A 15703-nucleotide genomic window follows, 5' to 3' on the forward strand; every position below is an offset into this window, starting at 1 on the left:
GTGTTTAGCATACTGTAAGTCATGTGAACACCATCGATTACACACATGCAAGCTGCTGTTGGGCTCCAATCTGTGAGCATTAAAATACAGAAGGTTACCGTCACACGCCAAGTATTTCTACCATTTCAACCTGGTTTCTCATCCCTGAAGTACATAATGAATTATGTACATACTGAATTTCCCCCAGCTGCTCAGCCAACACTACATCACACATCATCCAGCATTTTTACCAGGTGTGTGCCATTTGAAAAGCAACCCTCAGGTTTTGTTTAAAGGTGGTATTTCAGTTTCATAGGAACATGGCAAAAAAAACGAAAAAACAGAAGAGGTAAAAAAGGACATTTTAAGCATACTAGACCTGATAATCTTATCCAGAGTGACTATGAGAACCAGCAAAAGAAAAAGCTGTATACATAAAATAACAAAGGCACAGCCTGGGGTGAGGTCTTTTCATATATAAAATGGCATATAAGTGGCCAGTGAGCCAACCTGGAAACCATTGGGTTCTCGTTTTAAACACCTGAGCTCATGCTGGACCAGAGAGCTAAGACTGTCTTCTGAACACTGACTTAAGGGTGGCGACCTTCAATGGGGCTGACAGCAGAACATAATCAAATGTGTTAACCTTAGTAAAAGCACAAGTCACACAATAAGTGCATAACAATGCTGTGTAGGCAATTCATAAAATTCTCCCTATACTGTACATAATACTTATACTTAACTGTGTAGTGTGTAAATTACAAGTATGCAACTCTTGCAATACTTACAACCTTGAGTACATTATATGAATGAGTGAGGTTCTCATAAACTACTATGACATAGCTTTATATTGCAATTAAATGTAAGTTCTATAATAGGTTAAGACACAGGTTAAATCTCTGGAATAAGGGTATTGTAAAATAAAGCAAATTCCTAATAACAATTTAGACAACACTATTTATTGCAGTGGTTTAGTATAGGATGATTAAAAACCCTTGCCTGTGCCATCACTTTATGAACATGGCCAACATCTAAACACTTTTCACCAAGAGACCAGTGTGAGACAAATAATGATGCCGAAACTATAAACAGTTAAGTGTATGTGCATGATCAATTCAGTAAGCATACAGCACCACCTAGCGGCAAAAGACTAGTACAGCATCTCTGACTTTGTAATGTCTGAATAAAAGAATTAAAGGACAATCTAAATTCCCTCCCCCTTCTATGCAATTGCTATCGTCTTATTGTAGCGAATTGTGTATTGTTTCTGGTACAGGCATTCTATCTACTATGACAAAAGGAATACTGTTAGCTGTGATCAGGGGTTGACACCAAGGTATCAAACATACAGGGCATTTTCTACTTGCTAAAAAGGTCATCTTCAATTGCCACCAAGTTATTTACATAACCTTTTCTTTTCTGTTTACAATTTTATGTTCATTGTATGCTGAGGGTGTTTAGTTACTCAGCCAATTTCAGTTGAAAAAGAAGTTTGAGTTCAAGTTACAGGAATGAACAATCAAGTCATAAATGGCATTTCATAAATGTAGTTAATACTTTACCCTAAATTTCATTTGAATCAAGCGATTATTTTAAAATATTGCTAAAATAATACTCAGGGATTTCCAAAGTTTGGCATCTTAAAGGACGACTTCACCCATTTTCATCTTCATATAATTGGTCCTCCTCACTAATGCTCATTATAAAATGGTAAAAAATGTGTCATACTCTGTGTCTCATAGGACAGCTGTGGACACTTCAGAAACCCGCCTACCAGTGACATCATCATTAAGCAGGGGTTTTTTTTTTCAATTAAGGTTTTTTTCAAAATCATTTTTTTTATTTTTTTTTATCGCGAGAACAATGGCTCCCATGCTAACTTTCCAGGAATAGAAAGCCTGCCAAAAACTTTACCATGTTGAAAATGACGAATGAAGTCCTTTAAGAACGTTAAAAAAACAAAAACAACCACTGAATGGCTGCAGTGGTTAATGTATTAGAACTAATACAACTAACAAGAATAGTAATCAAATGTAACAAAAAGTATTTTGTTTTCACTAATGTCTCATACCTGGACTGGAGCACAAGGTAAGAAAGAAGTGGCAGACAATGGTCTGAATACTTTAAAAAAAAAAGTATATTCAATACCATGGGGGCAAGCACAAAATGAGTTGGGGACATATTTGTATGGAAATGTAATTTGGATTTTGAATAAAGCATAAACATAACTACAGGTATGTCTGATATAGTCTATATCATGAATGAATGTATTACTATTGCATAGTTCTCTTGAGGTATGATGATGATATACTTTAATTCCAAAAAGGGAGATTTACATGGTCACAGAACACAGATATCAAAATAGTAATATTGAAATGACAAATCATAAGGAGGCTGCCCTGTTTTAAGAAGTTAGTATATATATAAGTACACCTTTGGTTCAAAGTAGTGCCACAAATGTGCTACATTTGTGTTAATTCGCTTCAAAAGTGATTTGCAAAAAGCATGCATGTTTGTCACACAAAATCATTTGCATAGGCTTTGCGCACTTCTCTTTAGCAAGCTAACACCTTCACACTTTAACACCGTGACAGCTATTTTAAAGTGGTGCAGAGAGTGGAGTGTGGAGTGCTGAGCGCAGCACTGTGAATGAGGAAGAGCTGTGACATGTGGGCAAGTGTGTGTGTAGCTGCAGAGCAGAGCGAGAAAAATGCAGGTTGTTTTCTTGAATTTTCTACGAGGCAGAGAAGAGTTATAGGAGAATGCGCGGCTGGGATCGATAGTGATGAAAATGAGTTTTGAAACCATTTCAAATATTCAGAATCAATATGCATTGAAAAATGTATGTTTGTGACAACACTAAACCCTTTTTGTTCACACTAGAAGTGAGTATAAGCAATGCTCACAGAAAAACAAGTGAGCATATACCTTCATATACACCCTCCACTAATCCATCACTTGTCTACTTTCACCGTGGTGGAACACACTAGACCTACTAACTAAGATGCAGTTAAATACATAACTTATCTCCATAGCAACGCCTCATTCACTTCCAAGAGGAAGAGGGAAAGGAAGAGACAGAGCTCTGAGCAGAGTGTGAGACTTTCAGGTGTTTATGGACAGATACGTATATGACTCATGTTGTGTAAGTAGCCCTAATAAAATAAGATTGATCTTCCAGTCTCTAAAAACACTCAAAAAATAAATGAAGAAAAAGAAAGAAGTCACAAAAACCCACTTCCACGTTTGGGTAATAAGAAAGCAAATTCCATTTGCCCGAATATTTCTTTTTACATGCCCCAGACAATTGGGCAACCATTAATGTCAAATAGTTCTGTGATTATGTTTTAGAATTTAGATACCGGTGGCTCATGACCGGTGTCATTCGTTTCTCTCCGGACACTCCTCCCATCTCGCCCCTCCAACTGAGAAAAATGCCCAAATTAATATAAAAAGCTAGTAAATCAACAATTACACAAATGACATTCATAAAAGCATTTTACCGTCCAGTAGGCAGTCAAAATGGAGACACTGCAGGAATTCCCTCTCTCTCATGAAGCCATTGAGAGGAGTGGCCCACCCTTCAGCCAGCACCTGCACCCACTGCATGTCCACCTGAAAAACACACACACACACACACACACACACACACACACACACACACACACACACACACACACACACACACACACACACACACACACACACACACACACACACACACACACACACACACACACACACTTAATTTATGCTCTGTCATAAACTTCAAACTTGCCATTTGAAGATCCAGATCCAGTCCGGGTCTTCTTCCTAATGTAAATACGAAAATCAACATGAAGTTGACATTTTTTATCAAAGAATTAAAAAAACAGTACCTTCCCAATCTCAACAGCAGGAAGAGTGTCAGCATCAGCCTTTGCCAGGTCCAGCTTATTCTCTTGTACATAAAGTTCCTTCACCTCATAGGAAGCATCCACTGGCACTATATCCTGGAGAAACAACAGTCATGTCCAAATGATCAAAACTGACATAAAATGTAGAGTAGTATCAGAATATAACAGTGAGCAAATAGAGTGCACATGGAACAACACAATGAAATAAAACTGAAAAGAACAGGACAGTATAGTATAGAACAGATCAGATCAGTACACGACAGAAAAGAATAATCAGATTAACTAGAAAATAATGGCTGGAACTCCTCTGTCTTGGTAGAACAAGCTCCACTAGTACTGCCATAGTAGTCCTTGTACAATATTGCATAGTTCTTTCTTGTACTGACTACTGATATTGTATTTTATGGACCAATCTACAATATCTTCCCATTCTCCCTTCATATTTTGTTAATACAATCTTGCTGCGATCACCATTGACATACTGCTGTATCTCTGAATGCTGTCCTGTTATTCTTATTACATTCTATACATTATCAATAGAATTGAAATGGATTGTTGAGAAAAAGTTAACAGTATTAGTGAAAGCAAAATTATTTCATAATTCAAGTTGCCATATCAACACAAAACAGCATAGAAAGGTGTCTCTGCTTCTATCTAGTGGTGAAAACCTGGATGACAGTTGGTACAGTTCTTCTCACCTTATCACAAACTTTCCTGATGCTGATAGAACATCATAAAATACAATAGCTTATGTTAAATGTTGATAAACTACAGTTTGTTTGTTGACCTGGCATCCTGTATAGTTTGTATAGTTTTGTACATATTTCTTTTATTTTTAGCGGCGCTAGCCGCTCTATACCTTTAGGTATAGAGCGGATCCTGCTCTATACCTGACTTTGTCCGTGTTCACCGTCAACGTTCTGATTGGTCAGACCCGTCAACAAAGTGATTGGTCAAGCTTCACGTGACACAAGGCAATAAACACATTATAAACACATATCGAAGACATAATGTATCAAAGGCGCCGCTACCTTCACACAGGGTGTGATTTTTTTATATTATTATAATATTTAGACTGATGATAGGTTCTTGGTTTACCTTTGATTCTAGATTACTGAGGCACTACACTGTCTCTATGCATTTGATGTATTATCTTGTGTACCTTGCTTACTGTAAGTCACTCTGAATTAACCCATTTATACCTGAGGCCAATTCTAAAAAAAACCTCTAAATCCTGACTTAACACATCGGGTGCCAGAGGTTTATTAAAATATTATACGTTCAGTGCCTGCTATTCTTCCATCCACTTACATTGATACGTTTCGTGCTGTAGAAGCCCCGACGCGGAAGTGCATGTAAACAAGCGTGCGTGCGAGACGGCGGAGGGTCCCGACTAACGCCTGGAACAATAATATTTCTAACGCAATCCTCCATTGCAGAGTGATCGCCGATCGAAAACGACTCGCTTCCACCACATTAAAAAGAAATGGAGATATTAAGCTTTTAGTCAAGGAGTTAACATTGGAGAGGCCGACCGGAAGGATTTTTGACATGGATCCACATCCGGCCTCTCCTCCTTGGATGATCCCAAAGTTTCGTTACAGCGCCCCACGTATAAAAATAAAATTGGGTCAAAAACGGTCCGGACTGTTTCGGCACTCCTCGTTTGGATTATGAAAAACGGTCCGGACCGCTTATGGCACTCAATGTGTTACGTTTTCTGAAAAACTTCAAATATTTATTCAAAGATTACAACAAATGTATGTTGCTATATACTGTACATAGCAACAAGAACCCCAAAGAAGTTCCCGTCCTGAAAGGTATAGTTACAAATAGGGGTTCCCGCCCAAAATGGGTTAAGAGTGTCTGCTAAATGCCTAAATTGTACATTTCAGTCCTGCCCTGCAAAACTAAAAAGAACAGAGTAACAAAACATAAACAAAAGACAAAATTGAATATCCCGTCCCACTATAACTTTAAGAACACTCTTAAGAGTTTAGTAAATTAGTAAGGATAGATAGTATATCACTGCTTGGTATGGACGATAGGCGGTATGGGGGGACTTTTGGGTAAGAAGGGCCCAAACACCTGAAGGGTATATTTGTCTATTGCCCAAAATAGGGATGCTAGGGTTAAGAATATAATGATTAATAATGATGTATTTTCCAAGTACACAACACTTGCTTAAAATCTGTATCGAATGAAAAGATTTCTTGAAAACAAAAATAATCTAAAAGGCTCAAGTGTATTTTCATACCACTTGAGTGATCATGCAATAAAAACTACTGTATTATCTACAATTACTTTTGAAGTTTGATCAAAGGTTTGTTTTATTTTGTTAAAGATATTACTTGATAAAACAAACGTATATTTCTTATTGACATAATGTTTGTGGAAATCTGACCAAAAAGAAGAGACATTTTTAGTCAAGCATAAAGGCTACAAATGTACTATTTCAAATCACAAACTTACCATTGAATTTATACTGAAACATATGTTTAAATTAATTGTATAGTACATTTTGCTCTGGTAATCCACTATACAATCCACACCTCCAATGGGATCCAGATTTTTAGGATCAAACTGATCCGAAACTGACCATTTTGAAGATTTGATCCAGAACTAAAAAAAGTGCTCCTCGGAGCACAGGTCTCCGCCAGGTCAGGTACGTTATTGTGGCCTCCTGGTGGCGCTATAATAGACCAATGTTGTGCCATTTATTCCTAGGCCTTTCACGGCAAGCGGACACTGCATTCATGATTTGGGGCATTTTGTTCCAAAAATGTGTTTTGCTAAATTAGACCTGCTGGTGGCGCTAAAACAGGCCATTGTGAAAAGGGTGGCATTTCTTCCTCTGCCTAGTGGGAATGTGCGTGTGAAATTTCACGGAAATTACAAGTTGTGTGCATAATTTGAGGCCTTTTGTTCAAAATGGACCAATCCTGCAAACTTTGGAAGCCAACCTCAACCAATCAGGATGGAATATGGGAAATCGGACACATCCGTGTTGATCACATGACTGTAGAGATGGTGTGTACCAATTTGCATGATGTTTGGATAAAATCTGTAGGAGTAATGTCAACAAAATGGATTTTGCACAAATCGGCCTCCTGGTGGCGCTATAACAGGCCCATGTGAAAGATTTGGGGCAGAGGTTCTGAATTGGCATCCAGGGAGTGTGTGTGCACAGTTTCGCAGCGACCGGGCCAACGATGCTGGAGATTAGCTGCTAACGGACAGATGGACACACGGACGGACGGACGGACGGACGGACAGGGGGTAAAACATACTCTCTCGCCATGCCTTTCGGCCTGGCGGAGACAATAATATAAAGCTTGGATTTGATCTGATCGAATATCAAAGTGATCCCAATCCTGTTTTGGGGTTTAGAACTACCTCAAATCCACATCTTATCCACTCAGAAAGGGATTAAACGTTTTGAACTCTTGGGCCTGGCTCTCTATCCCCCTTCCACTGCACTACATGACTGAGCCACCAGGGCACCCCTAATGTTTATCTCTTGATCTGACATTTATGCTGTAGTTGCAGCCACGACAGAATCACTGGGCATGTATTTGAATGCTCTCTAACCCATGTCCTAATCCTAATTAACCCAGTTACCCCAGAAGTAATCGGTGTGATTTGCCTTTCAAACACAGAGTAAGAGAGTGATGTATTGTGTTCCCTCTCACCCTTTCCTGAAGCAAGTCAATGAGCTGCTGTATGCAGTCATTGACACTGCAGGAGTCAGTCTTCAGCACCAGCTCTGGAGCCTCAGGCTTTTCGTATTCAGAGTCAATACCAGTGAAACCTGACAAGAAATAAAATGAAAATGTAAATACTTTTTTTTTTAATTCACACATGTATTCATCAGCTAATTAAATTAATTCATGGATTTTTTTTTTACAATCTCTAAATCACTGGAACGTGTGTTTAATTTCTAACTATTTACTTTAGGTCTGATAAGCAAGCATACCCTTATCTACAGAGAGGTTGAGTAAATGCGGGTAGGGACTGACTGCCTCTTGGTAAAGGACACTTTGACATAACTTACAACTTACAGTGATCAAGCCTGTTACACTTTAGAGCAACTGAAAATATTTACATTTCCATGGAAGACATGCAGTGTCTCTGGGATATTTTGACATGATACATTCTCTGACAGAACACATGAAAGTATTTTAACCTTTCCCTGGAAGGGGTTATGTTTTGGAAAATTGGAGCTTGAAATGTACAAAAGTACTAGCACAGTGAGTTTACAAATACAAAGAGTCATTCTTTCTGTCTCCTTCTCTCTAACCTCTGCAAACACCATGAGTGTGTATTGGAAAAGCTGAAAAGACTGAGATCCACATGTGCTTTGAAGTGGGATAGCTCCAAAAGTATAACAGTTATCAAAAAGTTGATCACAGTCATGGAAGTCATGAGATGCTCTACCTGTTTAAGTTTAAATGGAGTCTGTAAGTTATAGAATGCTGAAGTAACATAACTGCAAACAAGTGAAAGAATAAAGGGGTTTCAGATGAAAGAACATTGACTTTCCCATAGACTTTATCCGGTGTTTAAATTAAATATTTCAAAGTGAAAAGTACAAGCATGCATGTCCACAGTAAGCTGAAATTTTAAAGCATTTAATGGAGTCCCTAGGTGAACGTACAGTATTGTAGGACTTGCAGGGTGCCAACGTTTTGGGAAGATACCTAATATGCTATATACACTAAAGTGAGCCCACAACTGGTGTAAGCCTTTGTTGCAGGGAATAGCCATTACACACTATGTTGATAGTTTTGAAGCTAAGATAACGCAATTCAATTCAACTCTGAATGCTTAGTGTACGTAAGTGCCTTAAAGGCAGACTTTTACAAAGGATTAAGAGTGTGTTTACAGGGCAGACAGGGCTGAAATACTACTAGAACAACAGCAAATGGTCCTTACTAGAGGACAAATCAGTTACCTTAAGCAAAATTATTTTGTGTACATTTATATGATTAATTTGTAATGGGGATGATTGATGAACATTTAATAAAATAATTTAGATTGAAATGTTAGGCACCATCTTGAAGAGAGATAAGTCCCCTTCCTCTTATATAAAACTTCCCCCAACAAGTGTTGCCAGAAGCAGCACATATTTCAATAAAGTGCTGCTTCTGATATTTAACCAAGTGAGTACTGCTTGTTGGTGGATCATATCATTTAGCAGTACACTCACAATTCAGAAAAGACCTTAAAAGGGATAGTTCACCCCCAAAAATACTTTTTTTCTATCGATTAGTCACCCCATGGAGACTTGAATTAATGGATATTTTCTAGTTTTTGTCGCATTCCTAAGCCAATAATTTGATGATCGGCAGCAGTTCCGGTAGGAGACAAAAATAGTCTCTTTTGTGTCTCCTACCGGAACCGCTGCCTACCGGTCCACTGGTCATCAAATTATTGGTTTAGGAATGCGACAATGTAGTTGTATAAGATATTTAAGTAACATTACATAAAACAGCTAGATGTCGGTATGAAGTTTCTTTCAATGTTCTCAACAAAGCCAAAATAATATAATAACGATAATATTAAACAATAGTCTACCTCTGATCTCCCCGGCCCTGGCTCTCTTGTAAAGTCCCTTTACGTCTCTCTGCTCGCACACATCCAGGGGCGCGTCCACAAACACCTCAAAGAAAGGCAAGCCTGCTGCCTCATGGATCTTCCGGGCATTAAGGCGATCCTAACAGACAAGGATCACAGACATGGAGAAGTTATAAACAAGGGCAAATGAGTTTGTTATCAAAATGCAAAGCTGAAGGACTGTATCAGAAAGCTAGAGGCAGAAATACTGACTGCTGCAGTATCTGGAAGAGGTTGCAATGCTGCATCTTGTTCCTAAATAATGTATGTTTATGTTCTGCCAGCGAAGGTAGCCTGGCTCAAAACACAAAATATTTGTCGGGGAAAAGCTTTCATTTGATTAAAATTGAGCTATTGAGCAAGCATGCACTTGCATCGCAGAAATTCTCTTGCATTGTATCGAATTCCAAACTGCTAATGAAATTCCAACACACATTATGACAAACATAAATATGAATTGCCTTATGTGCACAGACAATGGGTCTTACAATGGGTCTTATTCGAAACATGCATGCAACAACATCCATACAATCTTAAATGAAAGCACTCATATCTGAATTTCGTTGCTGTCGGGTAGAAACCTTGTATCTCCATATCTCAACTTTTTAAGTTGGGTCAGGAACATTCACGTCAAAGTAAATTTAACAACAAGTGGAATACAGTTAAACTTGCCGTTAATGGCTCCGCTCTTGGGATGTTCCCTAAATTTTGCTTAAGACAGCATGCTAAGCAAAATCAGGGAACACCAAGCAAAACCCCCCCATAGGTATACAAGAGCGGGCCTAAGTGTCACAACCCGACCCGTGGGGCCATGACAAAGGGGCTGTGACATAAGCAATACATTGACAGATTGACTTGCATCAGCAGAGAGAAAATCACAATAGTACCCCTAGACTGGGGCATAACAATTGGCCCCGATTCACTAAGCAATCTACGACCATATTTTGATATTACCGGCATTTAAGAAGACAATATTCTGCATGAAGAAAATTGTCTTAAATGCCGGTAAGATCAAAATATGGTCGTAAATTGCTTAGTGAATCGGGGCCATTGACCCTATGCCAGACTCTGATCAAAAGGTGGAGGCTGCGGTGGAGGAGACAGCTATAGTGAAAATAACAGATCTACAAGCTGTCGTAATAACAGATCTACAAGCTAATCTACACATGCGATGTGTGAGCTTGTAGATCGGCTATTTTCACAATTTCTTAAAGTTTTCGTTGCATTTCCTGAAAAGTATTGTTTTTGGACATACAAGGTTTCCACCCGACAGCTCACGTGTGCTCTGAGACATGCGTATGCGTCTGGAAACATGCGTGAAGAAACTTAGAATTAGAATGGCTTATTATTTATGCTAAATCAATTACAGTAGTGCCAAACCTCATTAACAAATGAGTCAAATTCAAAGCAATTTGTATAATGTTTTTAGTTGAATCATTCAGAGCTCCATAATTATGTTCCTCAGCGTGTTTGCCATTTCTGCAAATGTGACTGCAATTTGGTGAAGTGTTTGCAATATCATATCTTACTTTTCCAGGAAACCCGTAGTCACGGTTATGCAGTTACTTATTCAACTGTAATAGCAATTATCCAACTTGTTGATCACATGAACACCATATAAATACAATTCAAGATGCAGATGTAGCAGTGACCCAGTGTCCTGCATGCTGCTGCATTCCAGCTTTATACTAAGCCACTTTTCTTTTTACCTCAGAAAGGGTGTTATTTTTCGGTAGAACAATATAGGTCCTATATTGTATAATAAAGTGCTTTAATAGCTTTAGCCTACTATTATCTGTGCCTGTGATGTTGGTGCTTAAACATACATTTTTTTCCTAATTTACACATGAGCCACTCCCACAAAACTTAAATAATCGTGCCAGGGACCGATTTACGAGCGACTGTCATACAAGCTGCTTAACAGGATGGAATGTCATACAAGTTGCTTAACAGGACGGACAAACTATGGTCTAAAATGGGGACATTATCACCTACACATGACGGGACTCTGATGGCGTTTCCAGCTCTAAGTAAGCAACATATACTGGAACAGGTTTACTAGATAACTTATTGTCTGTTTTTTTGCCTGAGGTGGAATGCTGTATGCTTCTGTGCACTTGAGTAGCGACACCTTCACGCGACGGCGCATAAATTTGAGGGCTTGAGGGGATACAGTTGTGCGAGCAAGCAGGCTCTGGTGCCGTGATCGTAGGGAGCGCTCCCTCCGTTCTAATGACAGCGGCTGGAGGTGGGGTTTGGAGGACAACTGCTTTGAGAATCGCTATTATTGTTCACAGAAATCAAGGATTATATATTTCAAGAGCGAGCGATCACAGTAAACATCCTACACCTTCTTCCTCCAGGAGTAAAACAGCAACTGAAAGTTTGATGGGGATGCACTTTTACACACGAGTGCTGTGACCACTATTGAGCAGTCGGGTTTGCGGTAGCGCGCGCATACTGGTTCTTCTCAGTGTGACATCTTATCAGTGTGCATCTACAGTATACTATACACAAAAATGAATAAGAAGAGCTTTGCCAATGAGGCCAAATAAGTGGATGTTCTTCATCCAGTTTGGTCTATCAACACCCATCTCAACCCTCCTCTCTTCTCCTTCCAGCCATTGTCCCATCCCTGTCTCCTTCGTCACTCACCCTGCTATATGGAGAGATGAAGCTGGCGATGCAGACCAGGCCGGCATCAGCGAACAGCCGGGCCACCTCAGCGATGCGTCTGATGTTCTCCTCACGGTCCTCAGGGCTAAAGCCCAGGTTCTTGTTGAGGCCCTGGCGGATGTTGTCCCCGTCAAGGGTGTAGCAGGGGATGCCATGACAGACTAGGTACTCCTCCAGCGCCATGCTGACCGTGGTCTTCCCAGCCCCGGACAAACCTAATGGTTAAGAGGGAGGGCACGGACATTAAAATGAAGTGGGTATAAGACTGGACATTTACAGTACATGCTTTGCTGTGTCCACGCATATGCATGCACAAATAAAGAAAAGAGAAGAGAGAAACATGAGTTACTGTTCATGCAATTGATGTGCTCTGCATCACCAAGACAACTTGCAGTACTGCCGTGCAATAGACAAATAGGCGATTCTGATTAGATTAGTGCGTGACATTCTGTTTTTAAAATTAAATTATATTCACATTTGTGCCTTTATCAGCGGCAGCAGCCCTCAGAGTGAAACATCTTTCAGTGAAGGGTAGTCACCCAAACACAGAACATCCTGCCTTATCAAGTACATGACAAGAAGTGTGCACTGACTTACCACTCAGCCAGACAGTGCATCCTCTGAACCCTCCTCTGGTACCCACAACCTGGCCACGCTTGTTCCTGCTGACATGGTGGGCTTGGTAGGTCACATTGGTCGCTCTTTGCATCCCCTAGAACCAGACCCACAGAGAGAGTTACAACATGCTTTGATCTCACCGCAAAGCGGGCCACATGGGCTATAGTTCCAAACAATGGAACTTGAGATACAACGAGCATTTCCGCATTCCATTCTTCAATGGGAGTCAACGCTAGTGTTGTCACTCTCATATCACACTGCCTAGATTCTATAAGGTATAAGACTGGACATTTACAGAACATGCTTTGCTGTGTCCACGCATATGCATGCCCAAATAAAGAAAAGAGAGAAACTTAAGTTAAGGTAACATAAGTTAGCTTATAGATAACTGTGACTAACAATAAAACAGCGATAAACAACCTAAAGATAATATGGCATTTTCAAATGACCAATTCACTGTATCTTTCCTAGAGGCTAGCATTGACTCATTGACTATGAGTTAATAATGTATGCTTTTGCAAAGACTGAGGCTTATGAGGAACAGTGTACAGGATGTTACCATATCTGCAAAGGCACTGGTCAAAAAGACAACTCAATGAGAGCAATTCCATAATGAATAAACGAAAGATATGGTATTTTCAAATGACCAATTTACTGCTATCTTTCCTAGGGGCTAAAGACTGGGGTTTATGAGCAACAGACAGAGTGCAGTGTACAGGATGTTACCATATCTGCAAAGGCACTGGCCAAACAGACAACTCAATAAGAGCAATTCCATAATAAACAACCCAAAGATATGGTATTTTCAAATGACCAATTCATTGTTATCTTTCTTAAGAGCTAAAGACTGAGGCTTATGAGGAACAGACAGAGTGCAGTGTACAGGATGTTACCATATCTGCAAAGGCACTGGCCAAACAGACAAATCAATTAAGAGCAACACCATAGCAACAGTCGCAACCCAATGCATTATATTACTAGAACCCTTGGTTATAAAGACAGTAGAGCTCTGTTAGCTCGGTGGCTAGCTCTGCAGCTAGCTACACTACATAGCAGCTGCTGGGGGTGTAGGTTGGTGGACGTGGCGGTGTGTGAATGAATGCATCTTCTTCATGAAGAACTTACCCAGTTCTCAGCAGGCGCAATGGTCACCTTCTGTTTCTTGTGCGAGTTGCTAGAAGTCTCCATGGCAGGCGGCACTACTTACACCGTGTTTCTCCAGCTACCCGTTTTTATAAAGTAACTCTTGGGCTGACTATTTTTGGTCGTGCAGGAGGACAGAAGAGGTACAATTTGTTTCCAGTGAATGGAGGAGGAGTGGCAGACAGTGTTGCACAGGAACCCACGGCGGAAGGATTTTCCAGACACCGACCAGTGTTGCCAGATTCTGTTTAGAGAAACAAGCAACCAGTTCGAAAACAAGCCCAAAAGACTATGGGACAGTTGGGACACTATGGGAGTACTTTAAACCTATACATCGGATGTTTGAAAATAGACAATCTACAATCTCACAACGCGTCGTGTTATTTTTAAATAAAATCTTGGGGGGGAAAGGGGGACATTTTGAATATTTTAATAACGCAAATCTTGTATGGGGGTCCCTGGCACAACATATTTTCACATGGGGGTCTGTGGACAAGTACATATTCATTTGGGGGTCCTTGACTCCTTGACATAAAAATGTTCTAGAACCACTGCAAATAAATTTAGGAAACAAGCCAGGTGGGCAGTAGGGACATCTGGCACCATATTTTTGGGATGACTGGGCACCTAGATGAGTGGGCACCTGCAGAGGTGGGCACCAGGACAACTGGGCACCAAAACCATCTGGGCACTAGGGACATGTGTGCACCTGGACGAGTGGGCACTTAATGGTGGAGATAACTGGGCACCTGGCCGAGTGGGCACTTAGTGGTGGAGATAACTGGGCACCTGGACGAGTGGGCACTTAGTGGTGGAGATAGCTGGGCACCTGGACGAGTGGGTACCTGGAGAGGTGGGAACTAGGACAACTTGGCACCAAAACCATCTGGACACTAGGGACATGTGGGCACTTAGGGGTGGAGATAACTGGGCACCTGGACGAGTGGGCACCTGAATTAGGATTCGTGGCCATAAGTGTTTTTTGTACTTTACATAGCATGCTGCTTTGTTGTTTGTAAGTGATATGTAACCCACTGTTCTTTAATCCCTCAAACACAACATTCGTCCAGGTGCCCACGTGTCCCTAGTGCCAAGATGGTTTTGGTGCCCAGTTGTCCTGGTGCCCACCTCTCCAGGTGCTCACTCGTCCAGGTGCCCAGTTATCTCCACCCCTAACTGCCCACGCATCCAGGTGCCCACATGTCCCTAGAGCCCAGATGGTTTTGGTGCCCAGCTGTCCCTAGAGCCCACTGCCCAGATGGTTTTGGTGCCCACCTGTCCTGTTACCCCCGCAACTACCAATATTTACAAGCAACTTTTCAGAAAAACAAGCCTAAAGTCGCTTATAATAAGCGGACATGGCAACATTGACATCGACGTAACTAAAAACGGAAGTGACGTATTTCCCCCTAGTTGACGAACTTGGAGTTAGGAACTGATCTGAGACCAGTGTGTCTTGACCATAGAGGTATAGGTCTTGACTCAGCTGTTCTTATGACGTGTCTCTGCGTGTTCAGTGTGATGATGCACTGATTCATTTATAATATTGAATTACGTTAGAAATGCATCAAATATTTACGTCTAGAGGCAATAAATCCTTACCTAGCCAGGAATAATGAAACATTGTGAAATAAACATGTTTTGATATCATGGCTATAAACGCTACATTTTATCTGATATATAGCTATGATGACTAATGCGTCCTCACGTGCGTTCTAAATTAAATAAGCACCACAGTTATAAAAAGATATACAGAAATTAATGAATTAATTAAT

The 15703-nt window shown here is 40.4% G+C and overlaps 1 protein-coding gene across 1 annotated transcript in view; it reads right to left on the reverse strand.

Annotated features, from left to right (window-relative positions):
• The window catches only part of papss1 (3'-phosphoadenosine 5'-phosphosulfate synthase 1), a 36308-nt gene extending 22184 nt beyond the window's left edge, over window positions 1-14124 (reverse strand). The window contains exons 1-7 of the mRNA XM_084085027.1: window positions 13911-14124; window positions 12765-12879; window positions 12147-12382; window positions 9453-9591; window positions 7568-7686; window positions 3858-3971; window positions 3483-3594 (exon numbers count right to left, since the gene is read on the reverse strand). Of these exons, the coding sequence (XP_083941153.1) occupies window positions 3483-3594; window positions 3858-3971; window positions 7568-7686; window positions 9453-9591; window positions 12147-12382; window positions 12765-12879; window positions 13911-13973 (898 nt within the window). The 5' untranslated portion in view covers window positions 13974-14124. The remainder of the gene's footprint in view (window positions 1-3482; window positions 3595-3857; window positions 3972-7567; window positions 7687-9452; window positions 9592-12146; window positions 12383-12764; window positions 12880-13910) is intronic.
• Between the last annotated feature and the right edge of the window lie 1579 nt (window positions 14125-15703).

This window comes from Gymnoscopelus microlampas, assembly GCF_963454915.1.
Source record: "Gymnoscopelus microlampas genome assembly, chromosome: 2".
In the NCBI taxonomy this organism is placed as follows: Eukaryota; Metazoa; Chordata; class Actinopteri; order Myctophiformes; family Myctophidae; genus Gymnoscopelus; species Gymnoscopelus microlampas.